Source organism: Amaranthus tricolor, chromosome 7 (genome assembly GCF_026212465.1).
Source record: "Amaranthus tricolor cultivar Red isolate AtriRed21 chromosome 7, ASM2621246v1, whole genome shotgun sequence".
Classification (NCBI taxonomy): Eukaryota; Viridiplantae; Streptophyta; class Magnoliopsida; order Caryophyllales; family Amaranthaceae; genus Amaranthus; species Amaranthus tricolor.
Window position 1 is genome coordinate 25,990,933 of NC_080053.1, and position 26,145 is coordinate 26,017,077.

Below are 26,145 nucleotides of genomic sequence, written 5' to 3' on the forward strand. Positions count from 1 at the left end.
TATAAATACAAACCGTTAAAATATTAGTACAAAGCTAACTATTATAAATCCCACTCTTAATTTGTCGTCCTTTTTTAAAATATGCCACCACTTTTTTTCCTAAAACATTTAAATGCCTTCCGTAGAAAAACTAAATTATTTTTCTCAATTTATCAAATTTAACGCTTATTCACCTAAATACAGCTCATATAATTTATTCGTTAACGTAGGGGTGAAAGTTCGGTCTACGGTTTGGACTTTCATCTAAATCAAATCGAACCATATTTTATTCGGTCTCCATATTTTCAGACCAACACCAAACCAAATTAGTTTCTAGACCGAACCGAACCGAACCGCATTTTATATGTGTAGACCGAACCGAACCGTCAAACCGAATTTTTTTTAACCGAATAACTATTATATGATAATTTGCTTTCAGGAATTTGCTTTGCTGTGCCTGTGTTGGTATTATATGATAATTGTTGGTATTTGGTAATAATCATATATTATATTACACAGCCTGTGTTGGTAACTTGGTATTTGGTAATAAGGGTTTTTGTTTTAGGTTTTAAAATTACGGTCTTACCCTTAATATTTCGGTGTTCGGTCTAGTAATGCGATTTTCGGTTTTTAAAAATTCCAAACCTAATCCAAACCTAATTATTTCGGTTTTTAAATTTACAAACCTAATCCAAACCAAATTTAAAAAATCACCAAACCATATTTGTTATTCGGTTTGGTCTGGTTTGGATTGCGGTTTTAATCCGAATAAGTTTCACCCCTACGTTAACGTACTAGGCACAATTTTGAATTTTTAATCGATTAATTTCCAAAAAATTTTGTAAAAATTGTCAAGTCGTGCATTTTGACATTTGTGCGACTTGGTTCTCTTTCAATTTTTGTTAGAGTATATAACATATCCTAGGGCCTCAACCATCAGCTTAAGCTTTTGGTTGAGTTGGTTCCTTGACATGGTATCAGAGGCAACGTGAGAGGGCACGGGTTCGAATCTCAACCACCCCTTATTTAAAGTGGAATATTCAGCGCCTATGCGCATCCACACTTCTAGCCCAATGGGGTCTCGTGTGAGGGGGCGTGTTAGAGTATATAACATATCCTGGGGCCTCAACCATCAGCTTAAGCTTTTGGTTGAGTTGGTTCCTTGACAATTTTTTTATTTATAAAAGATTTTTATTTTCAATGGCATATTAATTTATTTATATTATTGATGTTATTAAAACTTTAGGTACAATCACATAAAAAAATTAATTAAAAATTTGATAAATTAACTAAAACAAAAGGAGTCATCAAACGAAAACCCATGATGAACCAAAGACTCGCCTCCGTACATCTTTGATGTTAAATTTACATTTTATATTGCTTTGATACACAAATAACTAGTTGAGATTGAGTTGATGTCATGTTTGAGAATGATAATTTCATTTGAAAATTTAAAATTGGCTCAAATTAATTGTTTAACAAATTAAAAATTCTCAAATTTAAATTTCCATCAAACTCCACCATTATTTTTAAAGTAGTTAAAGTTGAGAATTTGAGAATAGCTACTCAAATATTATCATTCTCAAATTTTCATTTATGATTTCATAATTGAAATCCATAATTTGAAATGAAATACTTGTTCCCAAACACTACATAAGAGAATTTAGTTGGAGAGTAAGGATGGTAATAGGTCCAATACCATGTTAGACCTGTCTCAGATTTGCCTTATTTTTAGAGTACGGGTCTAATTCTTTTAGATCCAACGAATCCAAGTCCGAGTCCGAATTCAAAAAAATAAATGGGTCTAAATTTAGGTCTACCCAAACCTTCTCTTTGAACCCATTTAAAACCCAGACCTACTAAACTCGTCCCACCCCCGTTATATTTGACCAATTATACAATTCAAAATCAAATCGAAGTTCATTCAAAACTCATATTTCATATTTTTTTGGACCAATTTAGACTTATACAACCCATACACTCATACTCATTTTAGTACTACTAAAACATTTTAAATGTTAAAAGTTTAAATATAAATAATTAATTCAAGACTCATTTAGGACCCATTTTAATACTAATTGATAGAAGTACTTCTCCACGAGAACAGTCTTTTACATCCCTACTACACTAGTAGAGATGCACGATTAGAACTTAGTAAGATATATTCCTCCTCTCCACACATTTTATATCATTTCATAAGTAAAAAAGCTCTGACATTGTAATTCAAAATGATGCAAAATGAGTGAAATAAGTGAGTAACCGAGTAGGTGACTAACGATACATCATACTAACACTAGACAAGCATTATAGTATGAGTTAGAACTTCGTACAAAGATGGCAACTGCTTGAGGCCGGTAATACCACTCGAAACGACTTGTGCACAATATAGTAACAATAACATTGACATCCAATTCATAGTTTCCGTCAAAAGCTTAAACAGATAGTAGGTCGAACCAAATCAAAATGAAATGTAGCAAAAGTGTTCACGAAGAATTAAGTTGTCGAAGGCTCCTGCTTGCGGTGCCACGCAACCACATCCTTGTAGGGCAAACTACCACCAAATATATCCAAAGCACTCCCGACAGTTACATGAACCCGCTCATTTCCAGCTACCCGAATCCTCTCTAGATCTTCCATTACTGTCACACCGCCAGCATAGGTCACCGGAATCTGAACATAATCCACACATCAGTGTAATATTAAGGTGGCATGCTCATCTATGTCGTGAAAGATTGATCAAAACATCCGGCAATTTATACTAATATGGCGTAAGCTATATAAGATTAGTTCAACATTCAGCACCCTTGAATAAGTTACTTGGACTCGGGTATTGATGTTGGATACTGATTCGTATGTAAGTGTTGGATACGTCTAAATATTCAATTTTATGCAAAAAATGAAGTGTCTAAGTGCCATACAAATGTCCGACCATCAAGGATCGGACGCGGGTACATAAAGCAAAATGAAAAGTTCGAATTACATAGAGGTCTTGGTAACTGAAATTAGAAGAAAAAGCTCTCTTTATCATGCCAAAAAATGATCAGTTGACACACAAGGCGATCTATATCTTGATTCTTGACCTAGTGGTGACCTTAACAAACACCGTATACATATAGTTATGTTTAATGAGGCGATTCAAGACAAAAAAAATAAATAAATACAGGCCAGTGAATTTACTGAAATACGAGTTGAATTGTGTAATCAGTAAGACAGCCTTAAAAACCAGACAATAAGAGGCCCTTTTAAGGGGGGGATTTGATGTATTAGTAGTAAACTAGGTCCTAGTTACATTAAGCAGTCTGACTCATGTCTCTTTTTGCAGGGCTCTCTACCTGGGGGTTGAAATTGATTGTGCGCTCTCTCCCTTGAGGGGGTACGGGTATGGTCTGTCTAGTGTCTGCTACCTCTCCCCCCTGGACCCTGACTTTGTGCGGGACACTAGGCTGATAACCATGACCATGACCAGTCTTGTATAACTACAATGATAAACCAAAAAGAAAGACCAAGATCTATGACCACTATTACTTTCTTGCTTGTAATATGTATTGATTTGAATGCATTACACTTATATTACAAGGAAGGCTCATATACGAAACGAAAAGTATTTTTTAACACCATTCAGACAAAGATATAAGATATCAGTAACACAGGATATACAAAACTCACAGGTGAGTATTTGCCCAGCAAAAAGACAAGCTCTTCATCAATCCCCAACCTGCAGTAAGCAGCCGTATTAAATCATATTTAAAATACAGAGGCAAGAAAATAATTGTGTTTACTCGTCCATTTTAAAGGGACATTTTATGCTAGTTCAGACGAAAGACTAATCCAGCCAAGAGGATATCAATCAGTATCTCAAGACAATGACTAGCGGGAAGAAGAAACTAAACGCAAACTCACTTTTTGCCTTCAACATCCACACCATGTATTAAAAATTCATCAGCAAAGTCAGCCAGAAAATCTAGAGTCTGCTCATCGACATACACATCGCTGAATTTCTGCCATCTATCAGTTACAATTGCATATTTACCTCCCTACAAACCAAACAGCATAAAATTTTTAATCAGAATTTTAATTAGCTAATGACTTTGATGGAACTCAAACGGCAATCAGTACAAATCTACAGACGACCTCCCATCATTTTTCCATACATAGCTATAGTAGTGGCCTAGTTTGCAAGAAGAGAGTTTTTTTTTCTGTCTTTTAAAATTTTTGTACAGAAGCTTTAGCAAAATTCCTTCGTGTTGAGTAGACAAGATGATACAATAACCTTTTGACAATAGTATAATTTAGTCAACAATTTCAAGCATTATCGTCTATTTATGTTGTAGGATACTCCCAAGTCCCAAGCAGCGGCAGCATGACAAACCGGGACTACAACTGTGCAAGATTGAAGGTGAAAAACAGAGAAACTTCAATTGAATTTGTCACAAGACAACTTTTTTATAGAGGGAATAGACAGTACTTTCTAGTTTTCAGTTAACGTTTTTGATAGAACACAAATGATAAGTGCAATTATTTGCACTTATTTATATCATTTTAAACTCCTTAATAATCATCGTTAGTAATTTTATGTTTATTTTGAAGATTTATGCTACTTTACCCATTTTGGTTATTCATGCTAATTTTGAGCGGTTTTGATTGTTTTAAGCATAATTCTTATGGTTTTAATAATGACGAAGTTTACTAAGGAGATTATTGTTTGTTTGAAGATGTTATACAATGAAGATGGGCAAAAGAGTTAAAAATTGTTTAAAATGCAAAAGTTTTGAGGTGAGATTTGATACATGCTCACTCTTTTGGTCATAACTTTTGATAGAAAGATCGCATTAATGCAAGGTTTGCGGCATTGGTAAGTAGACTTCAAGAAATTTCCAACGGCATATTATATGTCCAATTCCGACAACCGAGCAAGAAATAGCAGCTGTTTAAAGTTCGCCAGTCAGAAGCAAAGCAACGAGTCGTCGCCTGAAAGCTATGACTCGTCTCCAACTGCTGATATCCACATCTGACGGTTTTCTTTCACTATTTTAGTGGTTTTATTTATTTTAGCCTTATTCTATTCTAAGAAATCAATTATTTTTGGGGAGATTGTTCCCCAAGTAACCTTAGAATATAAATATGCATTAGTTAACTTTATTTTTTTGTACTTTTAGTGTCGTAGATGCCCTAATGCTCTAGATTTTAGTTTTTAGTTATTTTTCAGAATTCTCTCTTTTGTTGTTCTTCCTTTTTAGAGCTTTTGTTGTTGAAAAACTCCATTGGTATGTTTATTTTTATTGCAATTTACATTTATGTTCATCTCCATTAGTAAGTATTCTTCATTTACTACTTCATTATTTGTCTTTTTGTCTTGAATTATTCATTATTTTCATTTGTAGTACTTCAATTAGGTTTTCATTCATCATTAATTGCATGTTCATCATCATGTCTAGTGAGTAGTTTTCATCTCTAGGGTTAAGGGATTAACCCTAATTCGAAGCATGGAATGATAATTTATCGATTAATTGTGTGAAATTTGGGTCTATAACTAAACCTATGCTTAATGAATATTAGTTTAAATATCTTTATTAACCTTTTCAATAAAACGGAAGTTTGAGATTAGGATAAATTTAAGATTGAGGTATATTAAGTTAAATTCTAATTAGTTTAACCAATAAAACTGAAGTTTGAGGATTAATACTAGTAAGGTCTTAAACCGATATTGATCAATAGAGCGGAAGCATGAGATTAATTAGATCACGTTTAATTATGCCAAAGACTCAATTTCATATAATTATGAGAGTAATTGACTCCCATGTTAGAATTAGATGATTCCCGATATCCTAGATTTGCTTTATTATCATCGTCTTCATAATAATTATTGTCTTAGCTTTATTTATTAGTTTCATTTGCATCATTTTGATTTTTGTTCATAGTAGTGTTAGATTCTCAAACCAATTATATTGTTTGTCCGTGTCTCGTAGTTATAAACTGAACAAATTTGTTAACTCGCTTCCATGAGTTCGACCCGTATAGCTACACGTACACCGTGCGCTTGCGGTTAATTAAAATTTGCACATCAATAAAGTTTGAGTAATAATCATAAAATTTACTTCATAGAGAATGATAGAAAAAATGGCAGTGAATATTCATTCAGTAACCAAACACAAATTTGATGGGAGAATCAACTTTTTTCAAAATCCAAGTCAGGAACAATCAAAAGAGAGGTACCTTTTTTCTGCAGCTCAAATCTAATACAAGCCTCTGCTTTCCAACAGTGCGGACAAGATTCTTAAGCCTATCCAGTTCCATTTGCCCATTGTTGAAAACATACTGCAATCATGGGTAAGGTCAAGCTAACAAGCATATGCATCAAAGAAAAGAAACTACAAGGTAAAAAATATGAAAAATAGAACAGTAATCAATCAAGGTTACCAGGTTAGTAGCTTAAGCCTTATTAAAATGTTGAAAAGGAAGATAAAAATAGAAGCACTAATGGAGTAAAGCCAAAGGAAAGGTGTATTATATGATTTGAAGAATCTTCATTGAGCAAAAGACTGATAGGGCTTGCACTATGGTCAAAATGAGACCATCTAAGTTTACCTTAGAGTATCAACCACAATGGTTACAAAAATCCTCAACCCGAACCTTAGTCGCAGCATAGTAAGCTAAAAATCTTTACAATACAGTCATAATATGGTGATAGGGTTTGCACTATGGTCACAATTTGTTGGCGCTGCTCTCAATAAACATCCCCCTAAACACAAAAAGAATATACTGTAAAAATGCCTCGTTTGTAATCAAAAATTTCATCATTTACTATAAAACCCTTACTCACCGGCCACCAACCTTTGATGTAGAACCTTGACATCTAAACATGTAAACACTGGCTAGGATAAATATTAACACCTTATTACTCAACAAAATTCCTACTCAAAGTTATATTATAAATTAGCTATAGGCATAATCACCTAAGAACTTTGATACCATCTATGTTAATTAGACTTGGTGTACTTGTGTTGAAGTTGGATACGTGTCCAAGTGTCAAACTCGACTATATTTGACAAACTACATGATTTTTGTTCAAACACAAGGGTTCGAGATTCATGAGTCCAACACAAATAGTTGAGGCGATTCGAACAAACTGAGTACATAGGATACCATTATGACATTACCCATCACGTACACACCCTTGACATATCGCTTTTTTCTATAGAAAATCACCATTACAGAGGAGTTCGAGAAATATAAGTTAGAAGTTTCTTTTGATTTGCAATGACAAGAGTTGCACAACATTGATTAGTAAAACAAAGTACAAACCACCATTGGAGGAGGAACTGAGGCAAAACAAAAGAGAGACATAGATAGACCAATTTTTCGATGACTCGTTGCACTATAATGATACTATGAAAGCGAATGAGTTCATTTTAGCTTTTATTCAACTCCAATCAACATTTATTTAGATTTCCATCCAAAGATGTACTTAGATCTTCCAAAAGAAGCAAATTGACAAACCAACTAGAAAACGCTTACAGATGTAACAATGACATGGCTGGCTCCCTTCTCAATGTAACTTATAGCATTATCAGAATTGATCCCTCCACCAACCTGCAGACCATCTAAAGCATTATCAAAATTCTAACAGTAAAAACAATTTCAAACTATGGCATAATCATTAGAAATAAAGTCAAGAAATCACATCTAATGCAAAATACATTATTGCCTTTTACAATCTTTGTATCCTATTAGAATTACTTGTAAATTCAGGATACAATTTATAAATTGCACCATAAAGATCACTTATTTACAATTCAACTAAGCTCCAACAGAAGAAAGTATAAACAAACTGGTTATTTCCTTGGCTTTGAATGATACGGCATCAGTTATAGGTGAATTTCAAAAAAAAAAAAACAATCTGGTTATTTTTCTTAGTAGGATAGAAATTGAATAATTAATAATTTCAATGCTGATATTGATGTCAAAATGTCACCTAATTTTTTCCACAATAGTTATCAACATATGTCATACAATATCACTCCAAATTGTCATCATCATACTATATTCAACTCATAGAAGCTATGATTAGGTCTAGGCAACCGATGATAGAATATCTCTCCAAATAAATATAATAAAAATAAAAACATTTATAACAATTATACAAGTTTCAGAAACTAAAATAAAAATTAATTGTAACTAAGACACTGTCAATGGAAATATGGTATCACTAATTCAATTCATGGATATCCATTTTAGCAGAAGATGCAAAAAATACAGGAATAACTTGATGTTTTAATCAATCCGATCAATATAACAAACAAAAGAGCAAGATCTTTGAAACCCACCAGGAAAAGCTTGTAAAGCATCAATGGCGGCAGTTTGGCTCAAAGGATCAGCTCCAAGCATGATAACATGGCCACCAAAAAGGCCATCATCTTTGTATAACCTAGCATATTCAGATGAAGGCTTATCTGACTCAAAATTGGTAACAATAGCTGATGATGATTCTCCTTCCTTTAAATCAGAAAGGGTCGAACCAACAATTTGCTTAACTTTACCCTATCAAATATCATTAAACCCAAGAATTAAATAATTAGACCAATTCTATATCAAATAAAGAAAAGAAAAGATAAAAGAGAAGCAAAAAAAACCTTGTGAATATCTATGCAAGGACGAAAATGAACAGAACATTGAACGGAAAAAGAATGGAGACGTGAAATTCGAGTTTTTGTAGGTTGGATATGGAGATTAAAGCCAATTAAGGGGTGTTCAGTTATGGAAGATGGAAATTTGCAGGGTAGCATTTTAGGGATACCGCCACTGGATACAATGTTGCCTGTTGGAAAGCATTTAGGGTTTATTTAATGAGCATCACAATACAAATCATATATTCTCATAGCATCAACAATTGAGACTACCTATGGAGTATGGACTATGAAGTAATTCATATTAACAATTCTTGTATTTTTATTTAATGTTTATTTAATCGATCATTTTATATATAACTATCACTTTAAGGTTTGAATTGATTAAGTTAACGTTGAAATTAAAAAATTTAATATAATTAATTAATTTAAGGTTATAAACTTAAAAGTTAAAATTGATCACTTTAATGTTAAAATTTATCACTTTTAGATCAAAATTGAAAATTTTTATTGATTTCTTTTAAAAGAACGTATAATTGATCAGTTTATATATAATTGATCTCTTTAACATTTGAATTAGTCATTTTAACATCAAAATTTAAGACTTTAAAATAATAATTAATCTATTTAAGGTTATAAACTTGTAAGTAAAAATTAATCAATTTAATGTCAAAATTAATTACTTTTAGGTTAAATTTGAAATTTTATACATATATGAAAAGTTGACATTGTAAGTGGTTTATAATTCTCAATTCTCATATTCAATGCAAAATTTGTTTTGATAATGGTTTAAAATTATAAATTTTTGTGCAAATTATGATGTGAGAACTTTATCATCCAAATGAAGCAAAATAAAAATGAGTGGAACAAAAAATAACTATCATTTTCAACTTTTGACAATCAATCAAATTAACAAATAAAAGTATTTGAATAAATTGCATACCAAAATTATAAAATTTTACATCAGAGTTTTGGAACTCATCAAATTAACATCTCAAACTTTCCAATGGCTAGAATTTTAACAAAGCATGCATCTTTTCTTCTTGAGGTAGAGATGGTAATAACACCCTAATGCACCATTTGAAATGAGTCCTGAAATAGAAAACAAACAAGAAATAACATTAAATAGTCCACTACACCATAACAAACATGAAATAACTGATAATTAATCATTAATATTCAAAAACTTTGAAATATTATATCAGTTTTTAGGTTTAGATTACAAAATAGGTAAATTTGTTGAAATTAAATTGATATATTTCCTAAAGATTTATTACTGTTGCAAATTTTAATGAATATTACAAATTGTATTTCAACAAATTTACCTCGTTTGTAAACTAAAATTACGCACCTGGTGCATATGTCAGAAAAGTCGATATTCACATAAACGATGAGGACATGCAAACTCATTTATCTCATTAGTAATCTAGTTGAACGAGGGTGCCTTACGCTTTCCGTTTCTTAACATCATTGGAAATGAGATTTAGACCCAAATAAGATGACCGACAAACTACTATAAATACAATTCTTAGTCCATCAAGGACAGGGTAATGAAGTTCTAATCCTCACTTACTCTAAAAAAAGACATAGTGTTCAATATTCGACTCGTCAAATATTGTTTACATTAAGAGAATATTCTAGAGATCATAGAATGATAGAATATTAAGGTCGTATGAGTATCTTCCTAAGGACATCACGTCTATACTAAAAGCCATTATTCCCTGTATTTATGTCATTAGAGATTCAAGGAGTCTAGAATGACAACCCCATTGCTATAGAAGTATTGACTTTGGTATAAAAGGGGGTTTTCTCGGATCTACCCACAAGTCGGTTCACGTGTGTGTTTTGCAGCAAGGACAAATTTACTAGCTAGTTAGAACGTTCCTCAACTTCCAGAACAATCTCATGTTGGGACAAGAAATCACTTTAAATGGCCTCTAACATCACATACAAATAAAAGGAGTTGAGATTGAGACAGGCTCAATAGTCAATCGCTATGTAACTTGAACTCTACATTTTGCTTCACGTACCCTTGTCCGATACTTAATACTCGGAAACTGGTATGGCACTTAGACACTTCATTTTAGGCGTAAAATTGAATATTTAGACGTATCCAACACTTAGACACGTACCAATATCCAACATCAGTATCTGTCCAAATAACATAGGTCAATTGTGTCCTGTCCTCATAAGTATACAAGACAATTTGACACTAAAAGGAGAACCTTATGTTTTTTTAGTTCCAAATAAGTTTTTCTTTGACCTCCACCGTGGAAGGAGAAAACCCAACTAACCAAACACGCTCAAGCCACGCACGGTGGCAGCAACAGTGGCTTCGGAGAAAGGAGGGAGGTTGATGCGTGCGTTTATGTCATGTCTAAACCCATCTTCCATCTCATAATGCAAGAAATACACTTGTTTTTGCTTGGAAGGCCTAAATTGGTTTTATTTGTAGGTACTAGGTATGCTTTGAGAGTTGCGCCAACATAACCCATGGCAAATTGAGTGACACTCATGGGATAGATGGACAGTTCATGGCGATTATGTCATGAATTGTTTTTGCTTGAAAGGCCTAAATAGGTTTTATTTGTAGGTACTCGGTACGCTTTGAGAGTTGTGCCAACATAACCTGTGGCAAATTGAGTGACACTCATGGGATAGATGGACAGTTCATGGCGATTTGAGTCGGTACATTCATCAATATAACTTGCCAAGTTCAATTTATGCTAAAATTTAGTGGAAATGGCACTAGCCACAAGCCCACTAGCATAAGGTAGAAGTAAAAAGATGGATTTTCATCTACCACTCATATAAATGGATAGTTCATCATTGAAATTCTTTGTAGGATGGCAAGTGCAATCAATGTGAAGGAGCATGTTAATAAGTTTCATCGATTATTTATTGCAACTTGTTTAATAAATCTAGGGTAATAATGATTTTTGTGTTTTTTCATTTCAAAAAAATAATTTTGGTGTTTTTTAGAATCTTTTTATACATCACAATTTCGATTAATATAGTGTTACTCATTGTTACCTGGAACGACATTCGGCTTGGAACAGGGAACGGAAACGGGAATACAGAATGCAACCTAGATTTACTCGGGAACGATCAGGTACGAGATACATTTATATAAAATATATATTTGAAAACAAAATTAAATTAAAATGTTTATTTTTCTTTAAGAAATTAGTTCAAGTGGAATTTTTTTAGATTTATAGGTTTCATCTAGTTTTTTTCTCCCTTCTTTTTTCTTTAATTTGTAAATGAAGGCCAAAATGCCTTTTAAAAAGGTCTTCTACATCGGGACGTCACCTTGAGAGATTTGGGTCGTGTTTCGTGATGATTAGGGACGGACGTTTTCGGATCGCAGAACGTGGCTATGTTCCACACTTCACGTAGCTATGGTGTTACTTTTTATCATGTCATATAGTAATACTCAAGAACCTTAAAATTTGACAAAATAAAAAAGGTCAGACACTCAAAATTGTTTAGCAGAATTGCTTCTAAAAAATAGAAGTTAATTATTGCAGAATTGCTTCCAAAAATAGAAGTTAATTTTCGGTAGCTTGGCCAAACAGGCCATTAAACCTCTGAAGTGTAAGATTTAGATTACTACTTCTAGAATAGAATGTTTAGCAATTTACGCACCTGAGTCCATGCTTCAGATAGTTTGAGAATTATTGCAATATATCAAATTAATCTGTTTGCCGTTTGGACAAGTTTACCAACTTATCTTTGTACAAGTTCTCCAACCACCTAAACAAGAAAATTTAGCAAAAGAAAAGTCAACATCGTGAATAGAAATATATTATAGAACAAACGAGAGAACTCACCCAAAAGACTAGCCTAGTAGGTGAGGGAGCCCATTTACTCTATAAACCCCACATTGGTTGCCCATACAACCCATGTGGGACAAAGTACCATAACCTTGTAATGGCTTCAAATCCATTCCATTACAAAAAATGAAAAATCAATGCTACACTAGCAAAACACAAGGAATTCTATGGGTTTTCATTCTCCACAACCACAATAGACATATTCACAAATCCGTAGCAGAACAGACATATAAAGCATGCATGAAACTAATTACCAGTTCATTAGGATCCGATCCAGGAAACTGGCCAATGTCATGTCCTGGTATCTGTTGGAATTCACTCTGCAAGCCGATAGCATAGTCCTCTGCATTTGTTCCCCCACTTTGAAGATAGTCTGCAATCTGCAATTTCAAATCCCAGCTCACAAATCAACTTAACTGTAATACTCAGTCATAAGGGGAAATATGAGCTTCTCATGCATGTAAAGGCTTTCCGTTATAAATGTCTCGGCTAAATGCCACCAAAACCAATGCTATATTTCCGTAACTCCATACGCAATTGAACTTATGCAGGAACGATGCATGAGTAGGAGTTGGTAACTTCATTAACACCACTAGATTAAGTTCCTTATGCTTACATGATTAGCCATTGACATCCCACTGAGAGCAGCACTCTCTAGACTTGAACCCAGAAGCCAATCACCGCAGATACCTGCTCTTCCCTGAGGATCAAAGATGCATGGTGTGCCTGGAGTATTAGTAGGAAGAGCTGCACCCCTGAGAGAGGATAGAAACCGTTTGATTTATTACACTACAAATGTGATACTCTAGACTTAGCTTTAAAAAGGATTGATAAACTACTCATATCAACAAGGTGCATCTTCTTTTCATGGGAGCTTATTTGCTAAGAACTCCACAGTTAAGCGTGTTTGGTGGGGAGCAATCTTAGGACGGGTGACCTCCTGCGAAGTTTTCCTGGGTGCGCACAATTGAGGCCAAAGTGCGCTGGAAAGACTTTTGTTGGTCTGTTGGGCCAGTCTACAGTTTCCATGAGTAGTCACCGGCGGTCCGAGGGGTCGGGGTGTTACAGATGGTATCAGAGCGACCCTGCGATCGTGGCTAATTGTGTGTTAAGTGCACCTAGCGGGGGAAAAAGATTCTGAAACTACGGCCCAACAAGGACATTGTAGTCCTAAGTAAGGGTGAGTGTACTCTAGATTTAGCTTTAAAAAGGATTGATAGACTACTCATATCAACAAGATGCTTCTTCTTTTCATGGGAGCCGATTTGCTAAGAACTCCTCAGTTAAGCGTGCTAAGTGGGGAACAATCTTAGAATGGGCGACCTCCAAGGAAGTTTTCCTGGGTGCGCACAAGTGAGGCCAAAGTGCGTTGGAAAGACTTGTGTTGGTCTTTGGAGCCAGTTTACAGTCTCCATGAGTAGTCACCAACGGTCCGAGGAGCCGGGGTGTTACAACAAAATTCTATAAACATGAATAAAACTACAATTTATTGCTTCCATGATCTCAAACATTGAAGTAGAAAAGACACACTCAATCTAACAACAAACAGGCACTTTCAGTTGACCCTTAATCTAATATACCACAAGCATCCACAAAGAAAAGCCAACAAAATAATCAGCAAATTCTTTTTCTTGTTGCTTTGTTTTAAAACTCAGCTATGGAAGTCTGTAAATGGGAAACTGCAAGGCAGAGAAAATAAGCTCCTTAGTCCTTACCATAGTTGCACCCTGCTATAAATAGGTTTCTTCAGTGACCCTTTTGACAGCCCTAATGCATTCTCTACTGCCTCCAGCATCAGTTTTGTTACCTTCACCGCTGTGGCACTGGGAATGTTTTCCTAATAGCAGACAAATTATCAATACCAGCAGCATTAGCATGCCTTCTATATTGTCTAATATGGTTTAATTAAGTGTTAATACTTAAACGCAGCAGTTCTATCCGTAAAAACTTCCTAATTTGTTAGATTGAGTAAGGAATGCTACAGAAAGTGATCAAAGTTGTAATTAAAGATTGTTTGTCCCCCATATGCCTTAGGATGCGTATTTTCTTTAAAGTTTTTCCTAATGTGAAAGCAGTCTGACACCTTATGCCTTTAATATAACTAAACTGTTGAACACATTGTTATTGATATTCTCAACACAGGCCACTCAGAATATGACAATTCTCCGAACATATTAAAATAACCTGATTGATCTCCTAACACATTATTTACAATCTTCAAACTTCCAAAAACACAGTAAATAGTTGACCAAGTATAAAAAACATCTGAGGGATCAGGCATTCATAGAAACATTGAACAGGGTTCGAATTTATTCGGAGATTCAATTCAAAACATAATGTTCTACAATGGAATGCTTAACTAACCTGTGGAACCTTGTTCTGCTTCCCGAAAGCTGCTGTACTGAAGAAGGTCCAGCAATGAGCACCACTTTGGGTACATGATAGTTTTGCACTATTGTTAGCCATCCAAGATAGAGCATCAAATCCTTTAACAAAAGCACCTTCAAAGGGAAATGTTAAAGGAAGAGGATCTTCAAATGCTGCAAGCAGGGCCCATATAGAACTCAATTCTAGTCTCTGCAAACAGACAGTATGCAGCTTCAAAAACAGAAAGGTGCAACGCTACACTGCGAGCTTGATATCATAGATAATGCGTCCACAATAATAAAAGATCAAGGAAACATATACAGTTGACATGGGATGAACATGCAACGAAGAAAAAAAACAATAAACTTCATTGCACACCTTCATTTGTTTGGCAATAAGCGGCAAGCCCGAAGAAGCAAGCAATCGATTTGCACATTTTCCTGATGATAAAGGAAAAAAATGGGCATTATGCTATTGCCACGTGCTGGTGATATACCTAGAGCTAACGAAATCAAACAATAAACATAATAATATACAAAGATTACAAATGAAACTTAAGCCATCAACTAAACAATTTGAACCTTTACTATAGTAATGAGGTAGGAATTGCTATTAATAAACATGTCACCAAAACATCAACAATCGGAAAAACCACAAGTATCCAATCCTGGAAAAAAAATGAGATCACGGACGCATTTGCGAAGACGATAGCGGGTAAAGGTCAATATAGAGTAGTAGCGCAGATAACACCCGACGGCGTGATTTTCAAAAAAAAAAAATCATATAGGGAGAGTTGTGCCTATAATGGCATTTTTATTGTTGAACAACTATTGTTATCCAATGATATGCCCATAATTGTCATAATTGCACAATATAAGGTACTTTAGTGGTCATGTTTATTAGGAATTATTTTGTTTAACAGTTAAATATTAATATTTGATTAAGTATTAAATTAGTATATATATTAATAATTATACTCCCTCCTATTCGCTTTAAATGTCTCGTTTGGTTTTTCAACACTATTCATCAATCACTCTTATTAGGTGCTTTGTTTTTAATCTATAAGTTAAAACATAGTCAAGTGTGATCTTGTTTGATTTGTTTTATGTAAATATTATTACAATCAACTTTTTAAGATTTTTACTCAAACACAATTAGAGATATTTAAAAGTAAAAACGTGCATTGGCAAATGTACCAAAATCAAATGGAACATTTAAAGTAAATGGGAGGGAGTATAAAATATTAAAATATTAAGTTAGTCCTGTGAAATATGTTTAATTGTATGAATTATAATTTTAGTGGTGCACCTTTTCCACTAGTTAAGAGTACATGACTAATGTTGTAATTTTAAGTGTAATATATAATATATTATATTGGTTTGTAATGTAATTTACCACTCCCTCGTATTCTAATAAATATCCAACATCCTCTTTTGGCATTTTCAGATCAAATGTTTTTTTCCTTATGTGGTAACTTTTTCCCCTTATTTATGTCCTAGTGGAATCCAACTATTTACATAATGGCCATTAAATTATCACATTCGCCTTAAATTTTATCTTACTCACCCTTCCAACGTGGTCCATGTAGTTTCTCCCCCTTTTTTTTCTTAAAATTGGTATTAAATCAAATGGGACATTTAATTGTAATAGAAAGGAGTATTTAATCATTTTTTTAATTATTATGAAATAATTACTTAATTAAATAGTGCAATTATGATAGTTATGGGCAAATCATTGCATAACAATAGTTGACAACAAAAAATCCAATTATAGGCTCAACTCACCTTTTATTTAATTTTTGTTTCAAATGAACACGTTGTATCGGCCGTGATCCGCTCTATTACTCCGTCACGACCGTTTTTTGCGACACCACAACTATTTCCGCAAACGCGTCCGCGATCACGTATTTGTTTTTTCACGCATGAAATTATGAAATATAAGCTGAAAAGTCACCATTGTGTGCAATAACTATCGAGTCAAATTTTCCGCGTGGCTTTCCATTTTCACTCAAATGCCACATCCCATTAAATGGCTCCAGTGTACTGATCCAGCAAGGCCTAACGACTTCAACAATTTTTGTCTACACAGGACAAAGCTTAGGCTCAATTTGTAAAGTGAGTGAATCATAATAATACAGATATGAATGAAGCTAAACAAAATTAGATGAATACAATCTTTCAAAATCTAGTCCTTAATTCCTCATCAACCTGATCCTAGTCCTCAAGTCCTCATTAACCTCTCAAAAAATAAAAGATCTATGGAGGCAACCTCTTGTAAACATGGAATACAAGTCCTTGCTAAAATGATAATTCACATACACTTGTGAAGATTTTCTCATTAATATTAACACTATCTTCTTAAAACAATCTGAAACTAATGTTCAATGATTTATAGAGAAGGTTTAGTAGTGGTCTTTTCCAAATCATATACATCACTTATTCTTACTAAAAATATGGGAAATAAGTACCAGCAAAATATTTTGTCAGTATTTTAGTACTTACTAGTTACTACAAATAATTCAAAAACTATTCAATGGTGGCATGTCTTCTCTGGTTAGAAAAGCAACAAAGTCAGTGAAAATGTAAATCTATTCCGGGTCAAACGTATATTTTGCAGAGAATATAAATGTATTCCAGTTAAAATATATATGCAGAGAGTGATATCCAGTAACCCAAATGCATTACTTCATAAATATCCGGCAGCAAAGAAAAGAACATAGGTGAAAAAACAAACATAATCACCTCAGACAATAGAGAGTCAGCAAATGAACGCATCCCGTTGACACCTATATAACGTGGAGGAGAAGCTGGCAGTTCAGAAAACTGACCTCCTGGTCCAATTTCACCAACTGTCCCGCGCCACTGCTTCACCAGCCCTTTTTCTATCCATCCATTGACCAACTCAGAAAATCGCAAATCGCTGACAGTAAAGAACTGAGCAGCATGGTCGAAAACAAAATGCTGGGGTTCAATAAATCTTGTTCCCATCCTACCACCCAAACCATGCATTCCCTATTAGTAAAAACAACAGAACAGAAAACTCAGAGCTGCAATGGGTAACCGAGTATCAAAGTAATGAATAAAGCAGAAAATTGAAATCCAAACTTGAATTTTGAATCCTATGATAAAATATTATCCTAAAAATCCAATAATTACACCAATGCCGATTAGCACATGTGGTGATTCAGCTAGGCAGACATTTCCAGGACAATAACTGGGCACAGCCTTATCTTCGCAAACAGAGAGGTGTTGCATAATCCCCAAATATCCGTCATCTCCCAGATCGCCCCACTCTCTCTCAACCCTCCCCCCCCCCCCCCCCCCCCCTCTCCCCAAACCCCAACCCTTCTCCATCCATTGAAGCTCTTGACCAACAACAAACAACATTACAACGGAGATTACACAAGAGAAATTTCCATGTGTTTGTAACTAGCACTATCATGCTAAGTAATCAAAGTTCCCCGAATGAAGTAATCATAGCTCAGCAAAGAGTCTTCTCATTTAAGTATACTCAAGTCTTCATCTGAGCTCAAACAATTTGAAAAAAAAAACATTTTCTAAAACCAATCTAAGGACATACTTCCTAAATATGTTAATACTTTCTTGTCATTTGTATTAATTTCTTACAAAAACTTAGTGGATTCATGTTGGAAGAATTACTTATGACAAGTAACATGAATTAGTTAATCCAAAACAACAATAAAGTATTCGAGTAGCAACCCAAAACACTTGTAAACAGCTAATACATGAAAAGGAGGAACGATACTCAATCTACTTTCTCAACTAAACTCGGACAGAACATTTTCCAATTTATACCCAAAATTACACTTCGATTTTTACAAACGATACAATTATCTCAATTCAAATCAAAATTCAAAATTAAGAAGAAAAACCGGAAACAGATACTGTAAGACTGTAAGTTTAAGAAAGAAAAACTAACCAACCGTGTCGAAAACAGTGGAACGAATCCCTCTTTTTTCCAAGTATAAAGCACAAATAAGACCCGCCATTCCTCCGCCAATAATCCCAACTTCTGGATCATCAGAAACTGGAGCTGTAAACACCACCTGCTCCTGGGTAAATGATTTCTTCAAAACTGACCTCCTAGAGCTTCCATATGACGATTTTCTAGGGTTTCTACGAGCGGGTTTATTCTGGGCTTGCATTATTTTAGGAATAATTTGGGGATTATGAAATTGGGACCTTTTGGTATGGAAAATTAGGGTTAGGGTTTTAGGGGTTTTGAGAGGTTGGGAAATGAATGGAGAGAGGAAATGCGTAGTGGTGCTCATGGCTTTTGTTGCTATCAAAAAATGGCTGTTCTTCAGTAATATCTACTCTTATCCAAAGTTGGTTCGTAGCTCAACTTTTTTATATTAGCGCCAAATTCAGTTTTGACCGTTGGTATTTACGGCTATAAAAACATGTTACGCATAAGACCTTATTACTATAAAACCATCTCATCAGTTTAATTTTCAAAGTAATCACTTTAATTAATTTTCTAGTTAATATATATTAAAATAGCTTATTGGTGCCAAATCATCGAATACTAGTGTTGGATAAATTTGTTGAATAAAAGCTTATTTTTACGAATAAGTTACTTTTAAACAAGTTGCTCCTAGCATTGTATTCAAAATCAGTTGGTCAAGATAACTGGTCAATTTGTTACTTCCATCACTTACTATTAGTCATTTGCCAAACACTCTTTAATCCTACTTCAGCATCTTAAAAGATTTTCTTGGCTCTTATACTATATCTAGTTTGCTCTTTTTATAGTTTTATAATTTATAATTTATTTTATGTTTATTTATTAATTACAGCTAATTAATTGCATTATTATTACATTATTTTCATTTTGTTTGAACAATATATTTTTTTTGTTCGGAAAATAGCCCTATTATTAAGGATATGTTCATCTAGAGTAAACTATATGGTCATGGTCATCAGTCCAATGTTCCGCATAAAATTATGGTCCAAAGAGAGAGGTTGCGAATAAATCATATTCGTACCCCTCGAGGGAGAGGATTGGAGAAAAGCGCAATCTATTTAAACCCTCAGGTAAAGAAAACCTTACAAAAAGAGACATAAGTAGCACCAAGGTAACACGAGAAAAGATGATATAAACTCTATTTTTCGGGTTTAAAACACTCATCATAATTCATAATTATCGTACCCAGTGTATCCCGTTTATAAGAAATTATAAAGAGTCTGAGAAGGAAAAAAAAAGACAACTCATACTCATAAAAAATGATACGACAATAAGGGTTTAAAAACAATAAGAATGAGAAATAATAAAGTTCCAATAACAAATCAATATCTTAACATAAACTACACACAATTAATTACAACATTATTACATATAGTATTTTTTTGAGATAAACATAAAAAAAACAACATGGTGTACTAATTAATTGATTAATTAATTTTAATCATCAATAAAATTACATAAAAAAAATCACTTAGTCTCTTCCCCATCCCAACTTTTCTTCATTTTAGGACCAGTGGGACCTTGTTCACCCAACACTTCAGGTGGTAAACTCTTAGTAAAAGCTAGAAACTTAGCCTTAAGTTTTCCTGGCAACAAATTAGCAAATTTCTTAATTTCATCAGCAATATTATAAGAAATCTTAGGGCCCCACTTCCTTGCATAATTTAACCAAGCCGGTTCAATTACTACCCCACCACCTAGATAATCAGCTGAAATTATCTCATAATTCTTAGATGTATCCAACATTTTGTCACTTTTCCCTGTATCATTTCTTATTCCTATATAATTGGACCCTTGTAACACTTCCCCTACACTACGATAACAAGCATGACCATGTAACGAAGCGTATCCGTTAAACTTGTTACCGTCGTAAAATTCTAGGTCGGGTGGGTACACCCATTCACCTTCAGCGTGTTGTGAAAAATAAACTTTTTGTAACATACCGTTAAAGTTACTTATTCTTAAGGTAACATGTTCCCAGTCGGCTACATGTTCGCCTATTTCGCCTAATGGTATAGTTACAAAACCGACTTTAGCACTTGACGGACCATTAAAAGGGTAAAATACCCATATGGCTAGGTCGGTATATGTTCCACCTAGCATAGGTTTGACATGATAGTATGCACATGCTGATTCAATGTCTCCCTTTTTTACTCTTTCTTTTTCATTTTTATTGGTGGGTAGATCTATCCAGTATTCTCCATCACTTGTTCCGCCTTGGGGAAGATTTGCACCTGAGGGTTCGATTGGGATTGGATTTGATTCATCTCCTTTTTTGTATAGAAGTGCACCATTCTTAAAGAACCATTCAACAGAGGAAGGGAAGAAGTTTTCTTTTGGGTGGTTGTATATTTTGGGAGAGTATGTACTAATTAGGGCTTTAAGTTGGTCTAAATTTGGCATGTATGTTGCATTTGACTTTACATATTTTAAGCAAGCTAGTAAAGGGGTATCTCCTGTTGTTCCTCCTCCACTTTTTGCTAAAAATGTGCCTGCACTTACTGCTGATCCCTAAAATAGAAGCAATTATATAGTTAGATACATGGTTAATAAATTAGGTGCACTTTTTATATGTGAAGTTGCAGATGATATTCGTTACTTATTAGAGTATTCAGTATATAACATATCATGAGGCTTCAACCATCAGTTTAAGCTTTTGATTGAATTGATTCCTTGACATGGTATCAGAGCTAGCGTGACAAAAGCTCACGAGTTCGAATCTCAACCACCTCTCGAATTTAAGTGGAATATTTCGCACCAGGTATGAGGAGGGTATGTGCTGCATCCACACTTCTAGATCAAAGGGCTCTCGTGTAAATGTTAGATTATATAAATATCATAGGGCCTCAACCATCAGCTTAAGTTTTTGGTTGAGTTGGTTCTTTGACACTACCGGGGGTCAATACTCAATGCTAAATCGAAAACAATCATTTTGTTTTCACTAGATCCCTACAAACTTAACATCAGTGAGAGCTATTTTATGGGTTAGGGAAATGGCATATTTTTTACTCTATAACCAGATATAATAGCAGTTTTAAAGTGTATTGATACACGTGTTTTGAGTATACAGACTAGTTATTACCTGTTTGCCTTTTTTAACCGGCCTAGAATCAAATATATTGAACTCATCCGAATCAATATCCCCTTCTCGACCCCATATCCATTCATCAGGTTCACAAAAAGTCGTGAAATCGTTTCGAACACATCGAACCTTATCAAGAGGTGGCTTCTCGGGTGTAGTAGTAACGACTAGACCCACAGCTTGATATCCATCACTCGGAATAGGAGCCCAAATGTAGCCAGGGGAGTCAGCCTTAACACTTAGACCATGGCTACTCCAAACAAGGGCATAATCAATAGGCCAATTAAGAGCAGGATCACCAGGACTATTTGTGTCTTTGGCTACAAGGACACGACCAAATAATGGTCTATTATTACGTTGAGCATAGTACCCTAAAAGAAAATACCCTTCGGGTAGTCCAACGGGCTCAAAAAATGTTGCTCCTTCACCATCTGGTCCTCCATCATATGTGGCCCATACTTTGTTAAATGTTGTCACTTCAGCTATATGTAGACCTCCAAAATCAATTGACCCAGTTCCAAAACCATTGCCTGTTCATAGATCATAAGTTTGGGCATTAGAATAACGGCCACAACAGAAATAATAGCGGAAACTCTGTGTGTTTTTGGTATATACTTCAATCATCTCATTTTCATCATAGAATATGTTTAGTCAGGGTCGGCCCTTAGTAAGTGTCATCTGTGCCTACCTTCAGAACCCCTCAAAAATTTTTGTTTTCAACTAATGCTAAAGTTCGAACTTTTCTATATATATACAATAGTTTAGAAGTTTATAAATAATCTTTCGTCCGGGCCCCTAAAAATCTAGGGCCAGCATAATATGTTTTAATGCACCATCATTTGGAGATGATGTATTAAATGGAAATGAAAAATTGTGAACAAAAAAGCTTTTTTATGGATCAAAGTATCAAAGTTTCATTACCATAAGAATGATATGGGGCATTTTGGTGAAAATTTTACACTATAAATAATTCTCATTACTGCCATTTAATACCAGCAACCAAAAGAGTCGTCGTAAGAGTACTATCTTGTATATGTGTATCGATTTCTAAATTACTACTTCTAGTTAGGAGTGGTTTTGATCATGTGTAAGGTGTTCGACCGTATAGATATCTAGTTTAAGGGGTTTTAAATTAGTTGTTATTAGTGTACTTTACTTTAACTTCAATTGAATTACTTGTTATTATACCCAAAATTTTAAAAAATAAATAGAACTTCAAAACTTATGACCTATTTTTTACTCGGCCTTCCAACATATAATATATTTAAAATCACCAACACAATTATGCTCAAAACTAGAAACACACAAAAACTCTACTTATATAATTGTGTAAGCTAAAATGATATATGATACAGGACTCGTTTGATTATTATTAATTAAATGATAAAAATGTTAATGAAAAAACTATTTTACAGCAAGGTTTACAATCAACCTTATCATACTCTAATATTTTTGTAAAAAAAAAAATCTCTTCCCATTTATTACTACTTTAAAATGCGAAATTAGTTTTGAGTCAGGGGACTCTTTGATCGCATCCTCCTTAATGGGTATGGGTTGTCCACTTACCGTTTTCCTTTCCTCCCCAAACCCTGCTCATAGGTCCCTATGAGCGGGATACATTGAGTATGATGATGATGATGAAAATGCGAAACTAGATGATAATGAAAAATTGAAAAAAAAATATATGTTTGAGGATTCGAGAACTACTACCAAGGAATAACATAACACATCTTATGAAGATTAAAACTAAAAGTCTTATTATTACCGCCATTTAACATCAATCACCAAATGCCTGATTAAAGATTATTCTCTTTAAGAAATTTCCTAAGTATAAAATAAAATCAAAATCATTATAAAAATATTCAAATAAAACAAATAATTTTTTTCATTCAGAATAGAATAGAAAAACGCTATCAACAACATGAAAAGGAAAGTAATTTTTCAAATTGAACCCTTGTAATTAATAATAACTGGGTTAATTTATAATTCTCGAATCGAACAAATATTAAAAACTCATAATTATTAAAAGTTAAAAAAAAAAAAAAAGAGCATTACCAGGAGGCCAATTTGGTAAAGGAGAGGGCAAATTGAAAGATTGATCAATACGAAACTCTATTCTCCTTTTAACAACATGAAGCTTTGGATGATCATAATCATGATCATCATGATTAACATATTTAGAATGTGTATACAAAATGCAATTGCCCAAGATTAATGTTATTATCATCAATGACAATAACACCAAATTATGATCATGAGTATTAATCATAAAGATCATTTTCAAAATAATGAAAATAATAATAATAATAATAATAATAATAATAATAATAATAATAATAATAATAGTAGTAGATAAATAAAATCTTATATTGTAATAATAATATTAGAGGAATATTAATCTAATTCTCATCCTTATAGGGAACATAGTCCCTATGGGAAACCCTATCCTACCTATTGGAAAAATTCTTTATAGCTAAAACAAGCATGATTATTTCTCTTGATGAAAGTGGAAAAAAAAATAATGAAAATGAGAATTTAAAAAATACTACTAGTAATTCATTTTCCTGGATTCCCTGGTCTTTAATAAATAATTTTCCTTTTATTTTCTTTTTTTACACCTTTATTTAAGCTTTTTTAAAAGTAATAAAGGTCATAAAAAGATTTTATCCCTTCATTTTTTACCTGGACTATTTCATGTTTTCACCTATCCAATATACTCCTAGAATTTTAATTTTTTATATGTATTTTAAGTTCTGTATAACTAATTAAAATTATAAAAATATGTGACAAGTCGAATAACTAACATTATATTCAAATGTATTTTATTATACATTAGTAAAAATATATAAAAGAAGATTAGACGAGCAATAATAAAAACTACGCAAATGATATCATACAACTAAAAATAAATGGACAAAATGCCATTTAATATATTTTTTATTTTTTGTTTTTAGTTTTTTTAAATAAAAACCAAAAATAAGAACTATAAAATGTGATTTTCAATTTTTTAAAATAATTTTTTAAAATCATCGTAATTTCAATAAATATGAATAATCATTACCAAACATATATTACATTACATGACTTTGAAAATCATTTTTTTAATGGCTTCACCTTTTTAATCTCATCTACAAATTTATCCTCATTTTTTATTTTAACTAATTATTTTTTATATCATTCACTTATTTTTTATCATATTCTTCAACTAAATTTCCCTTTTTACATTTTCAGTGACTTTAATTTCACCCAAAAAGAAAATATTGTTAATTAAGAGGGGCAGATAGAGTGAGAGGTAGTTGATTTACCTGGTGGCCAATTCGGTAAAGGAGAAGGAAGTTGGAATGTTTGATGAATGGCCAAACCTTTGTTTCTAGAATTGGATTCTTTGTCCGGACCGGATGGTGAATTATTTAAACATGAAATGCAGTTTCCCATCTTGTTTACTTTACTCATTCTAAACCTAACAAACATAATCTAAAACCAAACATATATATATATGCAAGATCACGTGAAAATCAATTAAAATGGTGAAAATTAAAAACAAATTTACATAAATAAAAGCCAAAATGGTGTACATATTCAGATGGCTTTTTCATAAAAAAATTAGACATTTGTTAAAATATGTACATAAATGCTTAAAATGTGTACATATTCGGATAACGTTTCTGTAAATAATATGATTTTTTTCCTTCACAAAAATATACACTCCCTCCGTCCCATTAAATTTACAGCATTTTCTATTTTGGTTCATCCCACTTAATTTGCATTGATTTTATTTTTGGACAATGGCCCGTGACTTTTTTTAATCTCATCCATACTTTTTAACTCTTTTTTAATTAATTTCATCTACACAATTCATTCTCTCTCTACATTTATCACCACTTTTTTAAAAATTACTCTATTTTTCTTTAATATAAATCTAATAAGACAGATGAGTATATCATTTAAAATTAGTATCTAAAATGAAAATGAGGCGTGCAAGGTATAACAAAAAAAAAATGCGTAACCGGATTTGTGCACAATAAATTTGCTTGTTTTAAAGCTTGTCTTGGAAAGAAAATAAGAAGAAAAAGTGTTAAAAGAAAGCTAAGCTAAGTTTCTAAATGGTAGGTTTGCTTGTCTTGTAGGAGTATGATTCTCCAAGTGAACAGGATAAAGCTAAGCAACACTACTTTTGGATGTAGAATGAGTAGATTGTAATTCATATAATACACCCAATTCTATCTACTCTTTAACAACCTTTTATCAATTTCAATGCTTTACATTGTTG

The 26,145-nt window shown here is 33.2% G+C and overlaps 3 protein-coding genes across 5 annotated transcripts; all 3 read right to left on the reverse strand.

The window, feature by feature from the left end:
• Positions 1 to 1,855: 1,855 nt before the first annotated feature.
• LOC130818012 (1-(5-phosphoribosyl)-5-[(5-phosphoribosylamino)methylideneamino] imidazole-4-carboxamide isomerase, chloroplastic) lies at positions 1,856 to 8,844 on the reverse strand. The gene is made up of 7 exons (XM_057684031.1): positions 8,610 to 8,844; positions 8,304 to 8,517; positions 7,495 to 7,580; positions 6,193 to 6,294; positions 3,880 to 4,013; positions 3,646 to 3,694; positions 1,856 to 2,649 (listed from the first exon to the last, which is right to left on the reverse strand). The coding sequence occupies exons 1-7, from the start codon at positions 8,760 to 8,762 to the stop codon at positions 2,473 to 2,475; spliced, it is 915 nt and encodes a 304-aa protein (XP_057540014.1). The 5' UTR covers positions 8,763 to 8,844; the 3' UTR covers positions 1,856 to 2,472.
• Positions 8,845 to 9,481: 637 nt separating this feature from the next.
• LOC130817692 (uncharacterized) lies at positions 9,482 to 19,138 on the reverse strand. 2 transcript variants are annotated; one of them, XM_057683541.1, is made up of 10 exons: positions 18,750 to 19,138; positions 17,548 to 17,817; positions 16,760 to 16,886; positions 15,185 to 15,246; positions 14,804 to 15,016; positions 14,155 to 14,276; positions 13,056 to 13,194; positions 12,694 to 12,819; positions 12,252 to 12,359; positions 9,482 to 9,695 (listed from the first exon to the last, which is right to left on the reverse strand). In XM_057683541.1, the coding sequence occupies exons 1-9, from the start codon at positions 19,095 to 19,097 to the stop codon at positions 12,333 to 12,335; spliced, it is 1,434 nt and encodes a 477-aa protein (XP_057539524.1). In that variant the 5' UTR covers positions 19,098 to 19,138; the 3' UTR covers positions 9,482 to 9,695; positions 12,252 to 12,332. The 2 variants fall into 2 exon arrangements, with proteins under 2 accessions (XP_057539524.1, XP_057539525.1); XM_057683542.1 differs by having other exon boundaries at positions 18,746 to 18,999.
• A 949-nt stretch (positions 19,139 to 20,087) lies between these two features.
• On the reverse strand, positions 20,088 to 25,346 carry LOC130818244 (hypothetical protein At1g04090). Of its 2 annotated transcripts, none has more exons than XM_057684341.1 (3): positions 25,181 to 25,346; positions 21,876 to 22,405; positions 20,088 to 21,304 (listed from the first exon to the last, which is right to left on the reverse strand). In XM_057684341.1, the coding sequence occupies exons 1-3, from the start codon at positions 25,344 to 25,346 to the stop codon at positions 20,261 to 20,263; spliced, it is 1,740 nt and encodes a 579-aa protein (XP_057540324.1). In that variant the 3' UTR covers positions 20,088 to 20,260. The 2 variants fall into 2 exon arrangements, with proteins under 2 accessions (XP_057540324.1, XP_057540323.1); XM_057684340.1 differs by lacking the exon at positions 25,181 to 25,346 and adding an exon at positions 23,931 to 24,364 and having other exon boundaries at positions 20,108 to 21,304.
• Between the last annotated feature and the right edge of the window lie 799 nt (positions 25,347 to 26,145).